General features: G+C 51.1%; 2 protein-coding genes across 2 annotated transcripts; one reads left to right on the plus strand and one right to left on the minus strand.

Moving 5' to 3' along the window:
* Window positions 1–3,989: 3,989 nt before the first annotated feature.
* Window positions 3,990–5,027, plus strand: LOC100901477 (cAMP-dependent protein kinase type 3-like). The gene has a single exon (XM_003739517.1). The coding sequence runs from the start codon at window positions 3,990–3,992 to the stop codon at window positions 5,025–5,027; it is 1,038 nt and encodes a 345-aa protein (XP_003739565.1).
* A 2,144-nt stretch (window positions 5,028–7,171) lies between these two features.
* On the minus strand, window positions 7,172–18,445 carry LOC100901620 (neuropeptide F receptor). Its single transcript, XM_003739518.2, has 4 exons — window positions 18,389–18,445; window positions 17,118–17,797; window positions 11,927–12,202; window positions 7,172–7,772 (listed from the first exon to the last, which is right to left on the minus strand). Exons 1-4 carry the CDS (start codon window positions 18,443–18,445, stop codon window positions 7,553–7,555), a joined length of 1,233 nt encoding a protein of 410 aa, XP_003739566.1. The 3' UTR covers window positions 7,172–7,552.
* Between the last annotated feature and the right edge of the window lie 2,728 nt (window positions 18,446–21,173).

Genomic DNA, 21,173 nt, shown 5'->3' on the forward strand with positions numbered 1-21,173 from the left:
GTCAGTTCCTCTTTCTTACATACAAAAAAAGGGTAAACCCTGGGGAGGTTTTTAGGAGCAGTTGATCGTTCCCGTCGTTCCGTGTGTCGGCGAAGTCGTAAATGTTTCTGCAGGAAACTAAACGTTCGTATCTCTCGATCGTCCCATGGAGCGGCGAAAGTCATCTGCCAGCAATAAACTATCGACTCGATAAGACATACCGCCGGCGAGTCCGTCGTGCCGCAGACATCCTAAGACGTTTCGCACAACTCCGCAGCAGCACCCCGCAACACCGTTCATGAGCGTCCACGTAGGGAGAAACACGCCTCCTTTCGGCCACATAAATCGGGGATTTCCGCTCACTCAGAAATCCCATTCGATGCAAGAAGCTGTGAACTTGTCTTCGATGACCGGAATCCAGAGTGAATTCTAACATCCTCTCATGGCGATTGGATATGACGAAATGTGATTAGTTCCGACAGCGGGTCTCTCCCATGCACAGGAACGCCACCGGAGGTGACTTCAGCCCGGGGCGACAAGCTCACTTCTTTATGCTTGAGAGTCTCTTGGGAGAAAATCAAAAAGAGCATTTTCTTGGGAGCTTCGCGCTTTCCGAAAATAAGTAGTAGAATCGCGATTCGCTCGCAGCTTCTATTTGGATCGATGTACCCGCCCGGAGCTCGCTTATCACGGAGGCCATTCCTATCTTCATGGAAATTACTAACTTCCCATTCATGAGAGCCGACTTGATGCGCTGAAGGACTTAGTGGGTCGCGAAACTGAGCACTGGAATTTCAGCACAGCATCCGATTCTCCTGACTCAATCGGGTCGTTTTCTGTACCAGTGAGCCCAACGTGTTTTCCGCAAGATGCCCTCCGAGCAGCACTCGCCATCATCAAGTAAACAGTCGAGCCCGCTCCTCCTGCCGGCGACCTCTTTTTCTGTTCCTTAAGCGTCGAGGATGATGCACTCCTCGCTCATTGATCGCGGATCCGTACCGTCGATGAGAATCCGATGGCAGGCCCGCAGCCAGGCTAGAAATCTGAGGCTATGGCCTCACGTTTTTTCGGAGGGGTGGAATTAGCCTTATGGATAGCCTCAGAAGTTTCCGGAATGCGGTTCCGTCGAAAACCGTTTGTGGAGCAATAACAGCTCCCTGCTAGATCTACGCTATTCATCTCCGTCATTCTCGCTTGCTTCCACGCTCTCGCTCTCTAGCCAACGTGCGCGTGAATCGCTGCCAGATACAATTGGATTTAGTTCGTCAACAACAAAGTCCACTTTTCTTTGTAGGTATTTCATACGTTGAGATGTGATACTCCTAATATGAGACATGATGCTCGAAAATGAGTTGTAGCGTCCGCACGACGAAAAATGCCGTTTTCACTCGAGAGTTGAGGCTAGCCTCAGTTCACCGGATGAGACTGAGCCTCATAGAGAAATATGTCTGACTACGGGCCTGTCTGATGACGTTTGCCTCCTTCAAGAGAAGATGAGATCGAGGAAATTAAAAGACAACTTGAGTCCACATCAGAGCTCCCAGGGTTCTCCGCAAGATCGAATTCTGATTCGATCAGAGTTACTTTAATGAATGGAAGGTATCTCCCCCCCCCCTCCCCTCTCGAAAATATGTTCCATTCGACAGGCAACAACTCGACGTTTCCAATATCCAAACGTCTGAGACTGCGCGGGAAGACAGATTTCTATTCAAAATCCATTGGCATCGCCTGTAGCCTGTCAATGTCATGACAGCTTACGGGCCACGGGGCAGATTCGACTCGTATACTGAGGGCAATCCCCGGGAGAACTTTTCCCGGTCCACTTCGGCGATAGACGTCGGTCGCCCGTCTCTCGAATGCGAATTTCCTCGGCAGGAGAGCCGAGCGGCAACATCACGACGCGTGAAAAACTCGACCTCGTCTTCCATTCGTCAATCTTGCTGCTCGAGTTTCCTCCTAATTTAATCGCTATTTCCATACATTCTATTCCCCCAGTAATCGGAAGTGGGAGATTCCGATTCCCAATCCACCGAAAGAACCTTACCGAATCTAGGGTCGGGGAAAATCGCGGTTAGCGTGAGCGTATGCTGACCGCCTGAACTCTCGGGCGCACTCACCCAACTGGATGTATGGGACAGAAGCTCGTATTAATGTTCCACGGGAAACCGATCTCGAATCCAGAACAGGTACCCAATCGGATGAGCTAGGTGTCGCAAGAATCGAGCCAAATCATCTAGTTCGCGGTGTGCCGTTCTGCGGTAGATATTTCTCGATCAGATCGAGTCAATGTCCTCGATCGATTTCAATCCGGATATCGGAATGAGCTCCAGAACCAAACAGAGTCCGAGCGGCTTCGAGAGGCTATAAGATGGAGACCTTAGATTGGAACATTAATGGAGTATTACCGACTTCTCGGCCCAGTTTGATAGCGCTCGGATGATATGTGAGCATAAATAGATGATAATTGATCGCTTAAGCTCAGAGCCCAAGATTTTTCCCGGTCCGGACAACCCCGTTTTACTGCTGACGTTTCCCCAGCGGTGTAGACGAAGGAATGGCAGCTGGACTTCAGCAGAGCAACACGCCGCTCGATGAAGAAGTCCGTCCCCCTTCCCGAGTCCCTACGCGCTCTCCACGGTGCGTTTATATATTATGAAAAAAGTCACTGTCTGTGTCAATTGAAGGGCTCTGTGTCTTCCTCCCCATCCAGGTTCGGATCCGAGCTCTCAGATGACTCCGGCGGAGTTGAGTATGGAAGAGGGATCCACTCAGCCTCGGTACTCGAATTTCCGGAGTGCTCGGAGCACACAGACCTGATGGACCCGTCTCGAGGTCTTTTGTAGATGCCTGATCGAATGAAGGTCTCTCCATTTGTCAAGGAAGAAATGTCAGGCAATGTCAGTCTTGTGATCTTGGTTTAGTTTGGGCTATGACTTTTAGCCCAGTCATGCATTGATGCATATACATACATAGGTGTCTCATTCCACGGCGAGCGCTGGAAATACCTTGTTCGGAGAGGGGCGAGGAATATACGATTCATACTGACGTGGCTCTACGGGAGGGTTTGGAATTCGCCCCGATCGGGAACACTGGATATCGATCGAATGCCATGCTCAGATAGGAACTTGAACCTTCTATTCTGAAGAGTTCTAGATAACGGCTGGCGACCAGGCGTCATCATGTAGAACAGGTGCGGCGACCGATCTCGAACGTCGCGAGCCCTCGGGTCCGGAGGAGTCCCATTCCATCTCTCGCCCCGATACAGATCATGGAGCGGTAGCGGGAAGGGTTGTCTTCTTTCATCTCGTCATTTGCCACAGAAGGGCTTTCACTTGTCAAAAGTTGACCTCCAGTGCTTCATGGTTCGGCAATCCTTTCTCTCGGGGGATTATCAGCGCTCGCTTGTGCTCATCGGTACTCGGTCGTTTATCAGAGAGGGCTCGCGAGGTCACGGAAATACGAGACGACCACTGTCGCACCGAAATTTTCGAGACACATTGTCCCGAAATTTCGGGAGCTGGTAATTGAGCGAATATGAGAAGAACTCTATATCCGAGCTCCACGAAGGAGCGGCCATGGGAGCGGGTCCGGGAAACGGGTTATGAATGAAGATAGAGTCAAACGGGGATTAGAGTCGAGCCCGCGCTTCCGGCGTCGGTAAAAAATGCCGCAAGCTCCTTATCCGCGGAATACCTTGATTTCGTCCTCTCGTTCCCATGCGGCCCATCGTGCACCTAAGGTCAACTCAGCCATGCGCCGAATCAGAGAAGAATTTTAAACGCCGTTCATGCTCGGATAAGATAGACGATTTAGGGTCGATTGGCTGATCGGAGACAGGATTCCTCGCTTCACAATTCGCGATCTCTTCATTTCTCACTCTTGGGAAACCTCGATCAATCCGGAGAAGCCCATCGCTTCTGCCGGTCGCGGCTGATATTGCGCAGATGTACAGAGCGGAACGATCAAATCGGCGGAATACTCGGCATGGGATTCATCTGAATCGAATAACGATGTCTCGTCGAGAACAAAAAATCCAGGAATACCAAGAGAAATTGCACCACGCGCAGACCGCATTCAAAGAAGACGTTGAGAAGAACGAATGTCCCAGGGAAGACATCAGCAGTTTTGAATTCTTGACCTTCCTGCAGAAAGGCGGTTTCGGTGAAGTTTTCAAAGCTAAGAAAGGTGACACGATATATGCAATAAAACGACTGAGCAAGAGCGATTTCCACACGAAACAATACCAGGACGATGTGATCCGGGAGAAGAAGTATCTCTACGCCTTAAAGAATGAGTTCGTCGTGAAGCTTCACTCGACAGCCAAAACCGCCGAGAGCCTCTTTCTCATCATGGATTTCGCGCCCTATGGCGATTTGTTCGGCCTGGTGGAGATGCACCCGCTACCAGAAGCCATGGGTAAAAGAGTCATCTACCAAATAGTTCTAGGACTCGAGTATGTGCACGCATGCAATATAATGTGGAGAGATCTGAAGATGGAGAACGTCTTGATCTTCGAAAACCTCCGTGTGAAGCTGGCTGACTTTGGCTTCGCTGTCCTGGTGGACGGAATGAGACATGAAGCGTGCGGTAGTGCCGACTACTGGGCGCCGGAAATCTACAAGAACGAGCTGTTCAACGAGGCTGTGGATTGGTGGGCTCTGGGAGTGGTGATCTGCGCCATCCTGACTAGACAGCATCCATTCGGCGAGTTCGACGTGCCAGAGGAGGTTCAGGGGAGGAACGTTCTGACTAATGAAATCCAGAATATCACCGATGCCGCCGTCTCCGCTGATGCAAAGGATCTCGTTAAAATGCTGCTTGTGAAAGACCCCAGACGACGAGCGGGAGTCCTGAAAGAAGGAATAGATGATGTTCGGCTCCACGCTTGGTTCAGAGATATTGATTTCTATGAAATGGTGTTCGAGCCCCAACAATGGCCACTCGACTCTTCTCAGAAAATAGACGGGAATCCAATAGAGCAACACCCGTTGACCAACTCGAAGCCTGACGATCAAGATCCTTCAAGAGAAGAATTCGATGAATTCTGAGTCAGTATGTGGACAGTACGATCAATTGTATGATGCTCCGGAAAGCTCCTCGAGATTGAACAAGCTTCCACAACACCGAGGACGACAAAGCAGTCAATCCAGAGGCTCTATACCGTGTGTCACCTGAAAAATCGTCGATCTGTGGAAAAATCACAAAGGAGTCGGAAATTCATAAAATTGTTATAGAGAGTCGGACCGGGCTTGTGTTCCTCCCCGACCTCCTCTTCGAGGAGCGGGGCGTAGCAGAACTTTTCTTTTCTCAGGATCGGCGCCGGACGATATGGGAGCTCTCTCTGCCCCCGGAGTTGCGGCCGTTATAGTTCGACGCGTACCTGCCACCAGCGTTCATCGAATCGGTGGGCATCTGCGAGCACAGGAAATTTCGGCAAAACTCGCAGCTCTTTATCACCACCTAGATCTGATATTCTCGCGGAGCTGTATAGAAATCGTGATCGTCTAGTATCGACTCCATCTGTCGAACGTGCTGATGTCAGAGGGAGGAAAGTTCCGTCTCTACTATTCGCACGCATCGGATACATGTAATCTACGCGAGAATTATCCTACACAGAGAGCCGGAAATCCTCAGATCAAGTAGCGACTGGGAACGTGCTATCTCAGCACCTACGATTCGAGCAATTTCATCCGCGAAGAGACCCGTGCTAGAGTCACCTGCGATTCTTGAGTGAATTTCTGTAGACTCCTGCGCGACGACAAATCCTCGCGAGTCGATGCTTATCCTCAAAATTCGCGGGCGCTCTGAACTACCTAAAACCGACATTAAAGTGGTCGCTTATTTCTTCATCATTTTTTTTTCATCGCGCGATAAGCCTCGCCGACGATTGTTTCGGAAAGATTTTTTTGGAAATTTCTGGAGTCGTGTCCAGATTCAAAGAGCGGTGTATACTGTCGATTCCAGGAATGCTCTGAGGGCGAGGCGCCTATGGCTCCGGAGGAAGGCGGGGGAGAATTGGGACCTCAGGGCGATCTCCTCACACTTTGGACGGGTGGGAAGTGTCTACTTTAGTGTGAAAACGCTCGGATGGGTATTGGACAATCTTCTCCGAGATTTATTCACATTCATTCCGGCAATTAAAGTATCGTATGTAACAACTGTGTATAAAAAACGCGGTCCATACGCGTGTGTGCCTGTCGGAGCGCTCCAGAATCATGAAGAATGCTCCCATAATCATGAAGTTCCGTCACCCGCTGATCGATGTGTCCCTTGAATGGCGACGATGGCTGACTGAGAGCCGTGTCGATCGCAAAGAGGTGAACATCCCACGAAAGTCACAAAAGAGAGTGTACCCGTAGCCCGTCGATGCCCGATACAGGTGATCGGGATTTCGGCTCCAAGATCCGATGAATTTGGACAGTCCCGGGTTGCATACATAGGTATTTTCTCCGATGCCATTGCAGATTTCTGACATTGATGATTTCTTGCCCCTCGATCCGCGCGGGACTAAGTCACCTCATGAGAAGATGTGGATAGATTCACAGGTTGTGGATACAGAGTGGATAGATTCACAGGTTCAATCGCGCTTCCAATGTCCTCGAGGTTTCTTATTCATGCATTCATCCGAGATCCAAATCCAACAGCTCGATTGCATTCTTCCGACAAATCTTGTGCGCTCTATGTGCGCCTTCTGGACCGTGAAGAGGAGGGGAACCGTTCCTAGAAAGCTATAAAAATACATGCCCGATCATGAGGCACCGGGCGTGAATCGATGGACCGATCCCTCTTCCTCGTCGGAGCGCGTGAGGCTTATAGTAGGGATATTTCAGGTATGTTCCATAGCTATCGCGGGTCTCGTGTCAAAATACTTTCTGGTCGATAGGAAGGAACGAATAACGAGAAAGTACCGTGGGCATATAATCGTTAAGATGATCTTAGAAAACTCGCGATCGTTTTATACACTCACATCAAGGGATGCAGGATAAAATTCATCAGGTATAAAGACCGAGAGGAGCGGTTCATGACCGTTTCCAAAGTCTTCGGAAGTTTGCTCGCGGAACTCGCGGCTCTCGAAACATAGGCGGTCAATCCCCGAAACCCGGGTTTTGTCATGACAAGGGCTACATCGAGTCCGACTTACAAACAGAGGGGAAACCAGATGAATAAGAAATCCTACCAAGCACTGGATCTTGTTGTGAGGCTATCTCAGACATACGAGAATCGTTTCGAAAATTTCAGGACGATCACCACTCAATGAATTCCCTCGAATTCAAAATAAGATATCATATACCTGCCAATTCTTACACCTGACATCGAGACGATCCATGCGGGCCTGCCCCGAGAACTCCTAGACCTCGCATTTCGTGTACTCGATTTTTAGTCGAAGAATTAGGATCGAGTTCCCACGTTTTCCGCATCTCGATCGCGGATCACGTCATCAACACATATGGACACAGTTTACAGAGCCTTCGCTCCTTCGTATCGGCGACTGCTACCCGAAAACCGTCATAAGTCTCAGGCGGATCGCGTGCGCGGGAGGACCAGACGCGGCGATGTCGACCCGGAACCCGGTTTAGTTTATTTCGATGGTTCTCACGGTCGGTACGGTCGACGGCAGCCTCGAATCCTCAATCGTGCTCCGGCGCGAGTTGAATCGGCTCTGTCTCCTACAGAAACAGGCGGCTCGGATCTCTTTGAACTCTTTGCGAAAATTGTCGTTCAGATATCCGTATAGGAAAGGATTCGAGCAGGCTGAACTCATCCCACACATGTGACAGCAGGCGAACAGAACCCTGTAAGCGAAATAGACGGGATGAGACGCGGTCTTTGATGTTGGGACTGGCGCCCGCATTTCCACAGAGGTTTGAAAGCGACCCAACGGCAGCGATTGATTTTGACACACTGACGGAGCTAAGTGACATAAGTCGGGGAACGTCGGCGAATCTGCTAAATTCTGCACTCTCATTCGACCTCCGGGACATGAGAGAAAAATACCACGCCGAGAACGCTGCGGAATCCCGTCGGAGGGAGGACCCATGATTTCTTTTCGGCGGGGAGCTATCCATTCAAAACGCATGAGACTGAAAACACCCTGGGGGGTCATTGTCGGCTTCCTCGGTGATTCGCCTTCAGTGATTCCCAGAGAATGTTTGGAATTGGAAGGGATCCCATCTGGGTGATCACAGACGCGTTAAGTCCCGCTGAACGACGACTTATTGCTCCAAAGCGGCAGTAATCCTCGGAATGGAAGATTCTCCGATTTTTCAGTACCGCTTCAGTTCTACCGAAGAGACCTTTCAGTAACGATTCAATCCAACCGTCAGCTCGGAATGTCGCTGAGCCGGCGGTGACCTCGACGCCCAACTCAGCTTACCTGGTCGGTGCGAATGCATGAAAAATAGTCCGGGACAACAAAGCGGACACGGAAAAACACATATTGGGATATATCCTCCTTCGACGCTGCCTGTCCTGCGAGCCCATGCTCACTCCAGATCCCGCGGGGTTCTTTTCCCAAACCTCGGAAGATTTATTCCTCCCGAGAGTCAATTAGATCAAGGCAAGAAAACGAAGGTCGGGACAGTGAGGGCGAATAGTCCTGACCGGTCACCGAGGCACGGGATCGACCATAAGACCAATAGAAGCGAAGATCAACAGCGTCCAGTCTTGGCTTCCGTATGGAGACAAGTCCGCTCGAGCATAGGATCTGACCGGGGGCGGTACGTGTGTGGATAACATGGTCGTCGTAAAAATTGCCTCATCCATCAATCGAGTCATCTTTTCTTTGAACGTACCAGCGACCGAGGGTTCATTCAGTAATTCTTTCGATTACCGAGCGAACCTTTTCCTGACAATTCCCCATTCAGTGCGTGAGTGAATGTAAAGCGGGGGTCACTCACCAACAGTTAGCGTGGGAGACGAAGCCCAGGCATTCAGCGTCAGGGAAGTCTGAGCATATTGTACCAACTTCGTGGAAAGTATACAATGCATCGCAGCGACGGGGCAACGAAAATCAGGCGAGTCCCTGTGTCGAGTCGATTCTTTCATTTTCGAAACGGGGATCGGTCGCATTTCGGACGGAGCACGCTACGTTTACACGAGTTTCGGCTCTGGAAGAACCCTTCGAATGAACTCAGCGTGCAAGAAATCAGGAAAAACTCCTTCCCACCAAGCCAGTGAACGGAGCAGGCCCACTCGCAGGAGCCTCGTTGTGTTCGATCGGGATATTCCCTGCCCTCTTGAAATAATTCCACCAGGCTCACGAACCAAACGTGACTAGGAGAGGAATAAATCCGACCGGAACCAAATGATTGGAAATTGTTCGGAAGATACCATCCTCGAGATAGAAAAGAGAATTTAAGAGTTATTGTTCCGTCGTTATCTTAATTTCCCTCATCTTCCTCATCTTCAGTTCGTAATCGGACAATTCCGACTCGACCTGTCAGTTTTCGGAACCAGCAGGAAGAGAGTCATCCGCCTTTGGTGGTCTTGACCAATGCGACAATCGAGTCGCACGACCATTCTACGTTGACTTGACGCTCCTCGTCGTCTGGCGTGTCCCTAATATAACATGGAACCGGAAACGCCACTGAGACAACGGCTTCCGGCGGCGGCGGGCTGCCAAGACGGGTCGAGACGTTGTCGCTGATGCACATGCAGTCACATCCACAACCGTTACTGATGCGACTACTGCTTTTCCTATCAGCATAAGACCGAGCGACGCACCGAAATCCAGCCGGACCGGACCCATGTGAATGCTGAGTTACGTTCATGCTCGTGCGTGCTCGCTCAACTTCAAGGTTTGTTGCTCGCAGCGGCCAGTTCGGCTCACTGCTTAGACATTCGGAGTAATGGGCTGTCGGCGGCGACCGCCGTCGTTGTCGTCGTAGGAATCCGCCTGCCATGTCAAATGATGAACAGCGTTCCGAGAGAGTCTTTGGACCGGGCCCAATTAATGGCAAACGATCGATCATGAACGCCACCCTCGTTCTGCCTCGGCCGCTTTGCCTGGTTGCCCTCCACAGGCAAAACCACCGCAGGAAGAAGGATAGGACCCGTCTACAGATTCACGGAACTTTCCCACCGCTGCCATGCCACGCCATTCCCGCGCACTCCTACCGGTCCGTAGCCTGACCAGCCTTCGACTGATTTCAAGAGAGAATGGCTAATCGCACAACTCTGGGCGACAGCGACGCCGACGTTTGCGGAATCCCTGGGAATGATCCCGACCGTCGCTATCGCTCGGATAGTCTCTCGATATTTCGCAATCGTCTTCAATCGAACAATCTTGGAGCGATATCGTCGCCGCAGAAGTGGTCGTATTTACGCACGTACGTTCGTATATCTAGACGGACGTACGTACATATGGCGCTAATTGAATCTGTATACAAATCAAAGAAACGACCAAAGCCGGTCGCTGTGTATGTACAGCCCGAAGACTCAATACACAAGTGAACGTCGGTCGTCGTCGTCCACGCCTAATCCGTGTTCATCATTCTCTTTCGCTTCGTCTACCAATACCGATGATTGGAGCGTTTCTCTCCCAAAGAGGAAACATCATGTTGTCGGACGGCTGCGGACACACTCGGATGCTTACGAGTGAATACACGGGAACATACTCGTCTCTTTTGCACGTCGTAGATCTTGCCGCGCGGTCTGGCGTACACGACGACGGCGAGCGAGTCGGTACAAGGAGCAATCGGTCAGGTCGAGTCAGGCCTTGTGTTGTCTAGGTCCAAAGCGATGACAAACACATCAAAACCTACAACACAGAACAGGAACAAAGAGAAAAGCGATGGGATCTGCAAACATTTATACGGTCCTTCCCTGATACAGCGGGACGACTGTGCATACGTCGAGCACAAGGAGAAGCGAGAGCTCCATGTCGACACAGAGTTTTGAAACGAACTCCAATTTCCTTTATCGAGCTCCAATGCGGTCGTATCGATACTTAATTTCCCTGTCGTCGGGGAGAATTTATCGCAAACTTGGGCTTTCGACGATGTCTTGTTGGTCTTTCCCTCTAGATAGTTCCTGAGGAGCGCCCAGGAAAACTTCGTCGGCAGTTGCGTCTCAAATGGAAAATGGCCGTGTCTCGGTGGACGAGGTTCCTCTATCGTTCGTAGGATAGTCATCCATTGAGCGTCATAGACCGTGGGCTCGCAACGAGGTCCGGAACTGTCCTCCCCAAGGGAGCGAGCGGAGTGACGTTCAGGCCTGGGCACGAGATTGATGCGACGCGTTTCCGAGTGTATCATGAGCATTACTCAGAATTAGTCGCTCGATTCGATGGCGACGGCGGAACCCCTTCATCCATGTCTCGATTCTTCCACCGAAACAACATGGAAGCCCCCGCAGAGCAGTACATATGAAAATAATGGGAGTTGAATAATGACTCGACCATGGGTGCACGCGCAATCGAAGGCTTAGGAGTAGCGAAGTCTCCCTCGCCCCATCTTTCACTTCCGCTGCAAGCTGAGCTTCGCTTCGAAATGATTCACCGAAATTGAGCATTGCTTCCGTTCACGCGGGACCAAGAACCGGAATGGCCCTTTTTCCTCGGGGAACGATCCGCGAACCTGTTCGTCTCCCCGTCCCAGCTCCGGTTCCAGCAGAAAGGATGTCGATGCCCGAAACCGGAGGGAAAACTCGGAGCACGTGCTCCGCTCGGCTAGAGCGATGACGTGCCTTCTTAGTATGCGTCGTTTGATGAGCTGATGAGGTGAACCAATTCCTCAGATTCTCACTGAGGGAACCTTCGTAACTAGGGAACGCACGCCGGCGTTGTTATAAGTCATGACGGACCGTGGGCGCCATGCTTGTCCAAAATCGGCATGTGCGCTGATGAAGGCGCATATTCATTGCCTACGTCACTTATATATGGAAATCCTAATGAGGGCTCTGCTCCCCATCATATTCTCAATCAGGAAAAATCGATCACTCTGCTTGCCTGAAGGAGTTGTCCATCTCGCTGCCCATGTAGTCGACGTAAGCGTTCAGCACGTTGAGTGGTAACCAGCTCAAGATGAAGATGACCGTTATCGAGATGAGAAGCTTATTAGTTCGCTGGACACGTTGTCGTTCTCGTAAGAGCTTCTCTTCGAGCTGCGATCCTTTCGCTACCATGCGGTCTCGTAGTTTGCGGCAAATCGATGCGTAGGCTACCGATACGATGAGAATGGGCAGCATGTATTGGAAAACCATGGTGAACAATGAATAGAAGAACCTGAAAAACACGAGAGAACGAGCCTTCAAAACGACAGTCGCTCATCTCCCTTCGCAGGGACCCTATTCGGTACCAGGATGATGGGATTTTTCGTCGGGAGTAGCGGAAAGGCAACTTCTGTTTTTCAGGCTGTATTCCTCCTCCGAACAATATTCCATCCCCATTACTCTTGAGCGTCGACGAAGAAAAGGAATCTGCTCCCGCGAGAAATAGAATAATAGAAGGGACGAACATCGATGAGCGAATCAAGTGGGTTCTCTTCTTTTCCTGGCGAGCAATCATTACAAAGCCCCATAGAAGGCTATTCTACGCGCAGAACGCAATGCGCCTCCATACTGTGTTTCAACCTGTCCCCTGAGGTCATCTTCGAGCGTTTAGGCTGTTTACCCGTAGACGACAGTCATATGAGAATGTTATCGATACGGCACCGGCGATCGTATGGATGCATCCTATTGCCATCCCAAAGAGACTTCCTCGAACTGACTCCCATGCCCCTTGGAAAACGATGTTCTGTCTCAATCTCGAACTGTTAGCGATCTCTATGAACCATCGCCAGACGGCGATCAGAAACAATTGCAGTAGCGGGGCGTGTCGCACGATTGCCCGGGCTTGGAGAAGTTCCTCAATCTTCCTCGATTTTTCCGCGAGGAAAATCGTCCAGCGCATTCCTCTACAAGAGCTCCATAATTCCACGATGAGCTCGGAGTCTCCCCAGAGAGGGATCGTGGCCGTGTCTCCGACTCCACAATTTCCGTGCGGCTCCGAATTCGGCTGCCGACTACCAGGAAACCTTTCCATGATCCCAATAATCCTCGGATGTCTCGAGTACTTTCGGGATATTGATGCGGGCAATGTTCGCTCTGACGAGTCGTTCCACAGTGAAGTCCGGGCACGACCCCTCGTCTTTTGTGGCTGGAGACAACGGGTCGGCCCGACACGGTCACCGGCCGGCATCGGGCGAATATGTTGCGGTGAAAAATCTCGATGAGCGTCACTAAAGTCCTGAATCCGACTTCTCGGTGATGGCTGCGGCAGACCCGAGCCCCGCCGCGAAGTGGACCGAGGAGGCATAGAGTGGAGTCGAATCCGTTTTCTACCTTGCGACCAACGCATCAAGGTACTTTTTCCTTGTCGTTCTCATGGATTCCTCTGCTGCGAGATATTCGGTCTCTCTTCAGATGAGAATGCTCGAGGCAGTTCCCTGCGAGCTTTAGCAAATATTGCGGCCGAATCCACTCGGTGACGCTTAGATGCGTTTCGCGGCTTCATATTACTTTCACGTCACCACACTCCGAGTAATGGACCAACAGCTCTGCATAAATTCCTCTGCAGATGTCTCGGCAAGGAGAGTAGCTCATTGGACGGCAAGACGCTTGCTCGGCTGCGCCCCTTGCTCCAAACCGGGCTGGGCGAAGAGGATTCCTCCTGCGCCGTGTCAGCTTGTTTCAAACTTAATGCACGTTTAAAACTATGCAGATGATTCCTCACTTGGAGAATATCGGTGTGGATTGATCCAAGGATTGGGAGGAACATTCGAAAGCCCGGCCGGACGTCGAGCGAGCACCAGCGATCCTTCGGAGTCCTTGAGTAAGATTAGGGCCCGTCGACTACATCCTGCGACTTGAGTAGAGAGAAAATCCCTCGGAATCCAAAATGGGGGCTCGAGGTGCGGAAAGCGAATGTTTTCAATACCTGCCAGCCTGATCGCAGGCAAAGAGATCTTCCTGTCACTCACACGCTTCTATTTTACCACTGCCAGCCCTTGACTACCTCGGCTGTTCCCAGTCAGAAATTAAGAAGCCGGATGTTCTGCCCCTCAATCGGGCTCACGTTGATCTTTGGCAAACTCAAATCTCATCAGGTTCCGCTGCGCTGGGAGAAAAAGATGCGGAATCGATAATCGCCATCATGCGGATCCTATTTCCGAAGGTTCAAACATGAAAGCCAAAATCGTAGAAGCCAGAATTCGCATAAGCCGGGTTGGAGCGTCGCGTCGCCCAGTCGGCGCCTCCCAATGCGCAACGAAGCTCTTGTATCTTTCATTGCGAGCGAGCCTGCGGTTTTGATTTTGGAACGATAAACGCGCACGCGCGAGTTGTCGCTCTAGTGATGTACTGGGTTTTCAGCGGAGACGGAACGTCGCTCAGAGAGTGGCCGCTGCAGGTTTCAGCTGATAACAAAGGCTGTGTCGTTGCATGAGCTGTTGTGTTGTGTGAATATCATCTGAGTGATGAGTGTGAGCTCGGTGGAACGTTGAAGAATGAGCCACGAGCAGAATAGAAAGTAGTCAGTAGATCAGGGTTCTATAACCGCGAATCTTTGTAGTCTTCCCGGACAGGTTGATCTCGGATCCCAGTCGAGATTGCGGTTCCCGGTCTCGACGTCTCGTGTCGAAGACAAGGTCTCTCGGAGGAAACTCGACAACTTCCGAGTCGAGCTCGAGGGATGTTACTTTTGGCCTTGAGCAGCACAGGATAGCCCGCAATCATTATAAGGTTCCGAGACAGTCCCCGAAGATTTAGGGACAGTATCGCGATGCACACGTGACAAGTTTCTTCTTGAGTGATGTTGTTCGACGCGTTGTCTGTGGGGCTACGCATTGTTGTCATTGGGTTTTCCTTCCCTCGAATCCGCTGTAGCACCGGCCTATGAGAATTCTGGCTTTTGCGATACTGGCTTCTGAGATGGTACCTTCCTAGAACCGCTAGATGGCTTCCTAGGTGGAGCCGCAGCTCCTGCCAGAGACGGATTCTGGGCACCCTCCCCATCGGTTTCCGTCGTAGATATATGCCTCTGATGTTTGGGGATAATTATTGTGCTCCCGCTAGCCACCATGAGAAGGTCTGAACTACATACTCGAGGAGAACAGACCCTGGATAATAGGATTAGAGCGGAAAACTCGTTCTTGATTATGCAGTGCCATTCCTGGCCCCGTCGGAAAGTCGGGAGAGGACAACACGTCGTTCTTTCGAAGAACATTAGTGGAGTCTGGATTTGGAGAGACATCGCAGTCGAATTCTTGGAGCTCGGCCCTCGAGGGCGACTCCGCTGAACATCGCCAATCTTGCGCTGAAAACTGCGAAATCGATGCTTTCCGCGGCGAGTTGCGATTTTAAGGTCTATGATGTGATCTCAGACTGTGATATTGACACACTCGGCTTCCAGACGCGAACGATGAGTGACTTTCGCATATGTCAATAATCTTAAACGTTTGTGACCGAATCGCGCGCCTTCGCGCTCTCCCTCTGATAAAGGCGTCGGGATAAACTTCGATGCGCAGAGCGCAGTACATCTCCATTGTGAGAGGAAGCAGAGTCTATTCCTTTCACATGCCTCCGAACTTGCCCTTTTGTGTCCAGCATGTTTCCATCAAGATTCAGACGAGAAACTATACGATCGCTCAGCCCCGTAGATTCCTAGAATCAACAGCATAAGTTGAAGCCTGCACTGATAGAGGGGAGGGTCAACAGCCGTCGAGAAAAACCAGCTTCCGAGGAAGCTTCAGTTAGCATATACCGGAAAAGATACGAGAGGCTCGCGGTTCTGGTTTCAGGGTTGAACATCCTCTCGGGAGTTTTTTACCTATTCCCTCCAATCATTGCGATACTCCTTCAGCCGTGCTCGCCACCACGCCGCCCCGGGATTCAGGAAAGTCCGCTGCAAAGAGCTCGGCGCGTAGGCGTAGAAGCGAAAGACGCAGTCGAGAAGAAGCTGAAGGAGGGGGAGATCGAATGCGCATCATGTAATAACGAAATCAGTTCGAGTTTTTGTGAAGCACCTCATCCCACGCATGGCTTATAGCGATCTCATTAGTTCGCTCCGTGAAAATGCTGAGCGCCGGCCCCAGACCCAGAGGAGTTCTAATGTTCATTTTCGCAACTCGAGTGACTCTCGATGTATCGAACGGCTTCACGAAACAGTCGGGTAATTTTTGAGGGGCCCCGAGGTTTCCTGAGAGTCATTAAAAATGGTGAACGGAGCGTTGCTCAGCCCGTCCGCTTCGCTTCTCCCTCTGCTTCACCACGGTTCCACGAAATTGACCACACAAGAGCTTTCCCTCCAGACCGGAAAAGAATTTGCTTGATGGACAGAAACGAGCAGCAATGCACTGACGCGATTGAATGGGTGTCTGAAGATGATCAATTGGGCGTTGAAGGTGTCCGCGGAAAAAAAAACACTGCGGGGTTGAATGCCGATGTTGAGTCGCTGGAAACTCCACCCATTCCATCCACGGATCTGCTCTCTGATTATATGCATGTACAAGCCCCTCCAGGTACCTGTCAGATCAATGGAGCGCAGGTAACGAGGTTCGCACTCGAGTAGCGAGTTGCTCAGCCAGAGTAAGCCCCGGGCGAACAGGGGACTTAATTTTTGATTACTCTCTCATTTAATATCTGATCCGATTATTACTCGCTCCGGAGCGTAAAGTTGGTTTTTTTCGGTAATAAATCACTATTGGGAGACAAGTCGGGGTATTCGATGCGGCACGCCCTAAGTAGGACAGGATAATCACTCATTGTTGAGTCTCATTCGCCAATATGGATTTCTAATGGATTCAGTGATTTGAAAAGATCCATTTTTATGATTGAAACAAAAGCTCCGTCGCCTGATGAATGAATTCCGTGGTCACAGTGCTCTGGAAGCCTTCCCGAGTCGCTTTGAATAATTGAATTGTCTGGTCCTCGCTGCAGAGTCTCGGATATCAAGCGTTCTCCGTTTTTTCCGTGGGATCCGAATTCGTGAGAGTTTCCGACTCACTCTAATCGGAAATGCGACCAGAACAGCCGAAAGCCAGGAAGTTGGGAAGCGGGCGAACGATACATTCCTTGCCGCTGATTGAGGTACGAGAGTCGCCTCGAACCACGATCGATTCCGAGTCATGATACGTGTACAAAACGTAGCTAAAAGTACTCACCCTCCGTTTTCGATGGGCCATTGCTCCACACAGAAATCCAGAGATGATATTTGGAAGCCGTACTTGAGCAACAATCGTCGGTGCGGGTTTTCGAGACGCACCATATTTTTGTATAGAAAAAGCGGCATTGCTAACAGCAGAGCGAACATCCAGATATTCGCAACCATCAAGACACCTTTCATGGGATTGAACTGCTCCCTCGTAGGATACACTATAACTTTGTAGCGATCGATCGCGATCGCCATTATGGAAATGGTCGAGACGAATATACTCGTCGCTTCGAGCCCAGAGACAAGTTTACATGTCAGAGTTCCTAACGGCCAATATTTCAACACGATCTCCAACAAAGAAAAGGGCATCGTGAATAGGCACAGTATTAGGTCGCTGATCGCCAAATTGATGATGTAGATGTTCCGTGCGGTTCGCATGGCGGGTTTCCGCGCCACCGCTATGCATACGAGCCCGTTTCCTACGGCACCGGTCGTAATTAGAATTGAGTACGCGACTAGAAGGCAGATCAGCGATGTCTCGTCGATTGCGCGGATGTTGATCTTTTGTGAAAGCTTCTCCATGACTTCGGCCGACGTGTAATTCATCGTAGAGCGCGCGAGCCCCACCGTAGACGTCAGCGGCTCTATCGTCGTTACCGTGGTCACTAATTTCATGGTTGCGACTTGCGCCTGGAAAAGGATAGAAATCGTGGAGGTTAGAATGGCGCTCGTAGATCGTTCTACATTCTGCTCGATCGGTCAGATGAAGTGTGACCAGGGACTCTCAGGGCTCCCCCGGGATTCCCTCGGGGGAATATTCGCCTTCTTCAATTCCCAGCCCGATGTACTCGAGCACAAGTTTGTCACCGTTCCTTCGTCAACCCCCTTGCGGAGCTTCGTCTGAGCTGCGGCACAGCAAAGCTCCGCTCGAACAACGGCTGTGGAACTCAGGGAAAGCGAAATAGGGAAGTTGATTTACGAGAGCGGTAACAGCGGGAACTTATTCTGCTGTTGATTCATTTCCGGGAAACATCTTTCGGTCGACTGCTTTCAGGCTACGACGCGACTATGAGGAGCTACATCGTAGCAGAGCTTGATGCGCTATTCTAGCTCCTCTCGAAGCGCGTCGTCGATTCCGACGGATCTCTTCCGCTGCGAACCTCCACTTGAGCTCACGGAAGAATATTGCGGATTCCTCCGAACATATGAGAATTTCCGCGTCTCGCGTCAGGAGAGTGACGGATCGAGCCTCTCGAAGCCAACATCTGACTCAGTGCACACCGCGCCTTCGGTAAATAGGGCCAGCTTCGCCCGGTTCAAATAGGTTTTCGCAGCCATCAGAGCCGTAGCCGAGCCTCAAGCCGCAGGCTCCTCCTGATCGATGACATTCTGCGTATTACACGTCTCCGACAGATCTTCCTCCTGGCATCCTGAGCGAGCTCCGAATTCCTAGCTTCCCGCCGATTTTCGATGCAAATCTCCCGAGCGAAATGGATCAGGACGCAGGAATTCGAATCGGTAGATAACTTATCCGAGTCCCGGAGACCAAACGACGTCCGGTCACCGATCCCGGAACGACATGCGACCTGTTTCTGAGCGAGTGTCCAGGAGGTGTCGGTACCGCTCCTATCGGAGGCAGGTTCCGTACTATCCTCACACGATCAACTCTGTCGCAGAACGCGAGGTTTCAGCTAATGACATGCGAGCCCTCTGCGTTTAGATGGTATACCACAAGGTTAATAGAGGCAATCGCCATCGAAACGGCCGTGATTACCCAACCTCGACAAACTATCCGAATCACGACGACTTGTCGGAATCGGAATGATAATATTTGTGCGTATCCGAGGTAGGCTCGGGGAGAGAGCTCACTATCCGCTCTCTGGACGAGAAAAAGCGTCGACTGAATAATTACTAAGCACCTCTAGAAAACTCTTGGCGGAGCTGCGCAGCTGTTGACTGGGAGCCGCTCGCGTAGGCGCGAAAGTGAAAAGCACAGAAATTGGATCGGCGTAGGGCGAAAAAGTTCGCGCGGAGTACGCGGAGTAATATTGTAGGAAACGACACGCGGCGACAGGAGGTGGGATCGTGTCCTGAGCCATTCAAGGCCTGTCTGAGCGGTTATGCTAAGGAGTCGGCACTCGCAATCCCAGGTGTACCTACTTCTGCGGCGATCTCAGCTCCTAAGGCGGTCGCTATTTCGACAGACTTGTTTTTTCACTCCTGCTCGGCCACTTTGTCAGACTTCGCTCGCTGCCGGCTCTTCATGTGTTTCTTCACCCACCCACATCACAGGCTGCTCCACAGCGAGAAGCGTGGAATCTCCTCAGAGCATATTATACGTTCTGCGGTTTGAACTGTGGTCTTTTATTGTCGCACTTGATGCCCGTCACTCGCAAACACCGGAAACCCCTATAGGTAGAATGCCGGGGACGAGACGCTCGGGAAATAAAAAAAGGCACGGCCGAGTGCGGTCGCTATAATGCAGCAAGGTCGTCGGGGAGGGACGACATATGCGAAAGTCGACTGGCTAGTGCTTTTAGAAGTTGCAGGAGATTTACTCCTTGGCGGATGGATTTGATGGATCTGGCCTCGTTATATATGCGCATATGTTCGGCTAGTTCGAAGAAGACCAAAAACTCGGACTGCATGTCGATTAGAGATAGACGACTCGCCTCGGCGCTTGCCCATCGATTGTTCCCCCAGACCAACGTGGATTGGGCGTAGTCATCCGCGAAAAGAGAAGAATGATTGCGCCGTGCGACTCTCCGATATCGGAGCGGAAGTGTTCGCCTTCGTCAAAAGGCAAAACTCTGGGAACCATACTTGTGGTCCGAAACCGATGCTCATCAGACGGAATGTTTCACGAATCACGATTGGAAGAAAAGGAGAAAAAAAAGAACGGTTCTTGATTCAGAACGCCGTTGGTCGGTCAGAAGATGACGCGACTGCCTGTTTGTTGACCTGTCGGTCTCGTCGTGACTCGAGCATGCGATGACCACTCAGGTAAACAGGGCCAGATTTCCTCGCAGAAAACAGACCCTTACAAGGATTTAGATCCATACCTTGACCCGTGTCCGGGATCAGTGTCAACAGTCAGTGCCCTAACGGGATGTCGTCTCTGTGCAAACTCCAGCCGCGTGTCCCTTGTGTTCCCATCATTATTTGTCCTGTTCCATCATGTTCTTGGGAAACTTCGTCGGACAAGTTGTCCCGGAGGTTTTTCATTCCCGCGGAATTCATTTGTACGCCTGTTGTTTACCTTTCCGATCTTTCATCGCAATCTGCATGGTTTTACACGGTTCGTTTCCGTGCTCATTTGGGAGCTCGTTGATTAACGGAATATGGTAATGAGCTCCGCGGAATCCTTTCTTGGAGTCTTAGAGTTCAACACTCCCTACGAGACTGGGTATTCGCCTCGAAATTCCGCGGCTGCGGCTGCCTTAATTATTATGCTTCCTGGGTTCACAAATTTAATAATACCGCTTGCTCTAGCCGAGTCGGCTTGTCACAGTCACCATGACTTTGTTAAGCCGTGTGACTGACTGCTCAACGTCGGCTGACTGTTCCTTGGACGAAGTCGCGCTCTGACACGTATTCGACGTTTGCAGCAGACTTTAATGCATTCATCGGAGAACTGCTGATTTCAGAAGCACTCCGTCTCCCACAGCGGGGTTCCAAGTCCAGAGTAAGAGTCTCACTCCGATCGTCCACGGACTCGTTTCTCGAGCGGGTCCCGCCTCGATTCGCCGCCGATTCGAGCAATTTCCCTCCTGTCCGATGTGCCCAGGGCTTCGAAGAATCGAAGGTTCCCGTGTGGACTTCCGCGGTTATCAGCGGCAATCTCCCAAAAAAAAGATCGGATCTCTCCTTCGGCGGCTGCCACTGCTCATAATCACCTTTCTGTTCTTTGCCGAGGAAAACAGCTCCGTGATCGGAGAAATATTTTTTCGGCCAGCCACCGACAGAAACTTCGCTCGACGGAGGCAGACAGGCTATCGAAAGCAGGCGATACGCTTTCAGGAGCAAAAAGAGATCAGTTCCGCGCCTTGTCAGGTCGTCGATACAA

This window comes from Galendromus occidentalis, unplaced genomic scaffold (genome assembly GCF_000255335.2).
Source record: "Galendromus occidentalis unplaced genomic scaffold, Mocc_1.1 scf7180000076543, whole genome shotgun sequence".
Classification (NCBI taxonomy): Eukaryota; Metazoa; Arthropoda; class Arachnida; order Mesostigmata; family Phytoseiidae; genus Galendromus; species Galendromus occidentalis.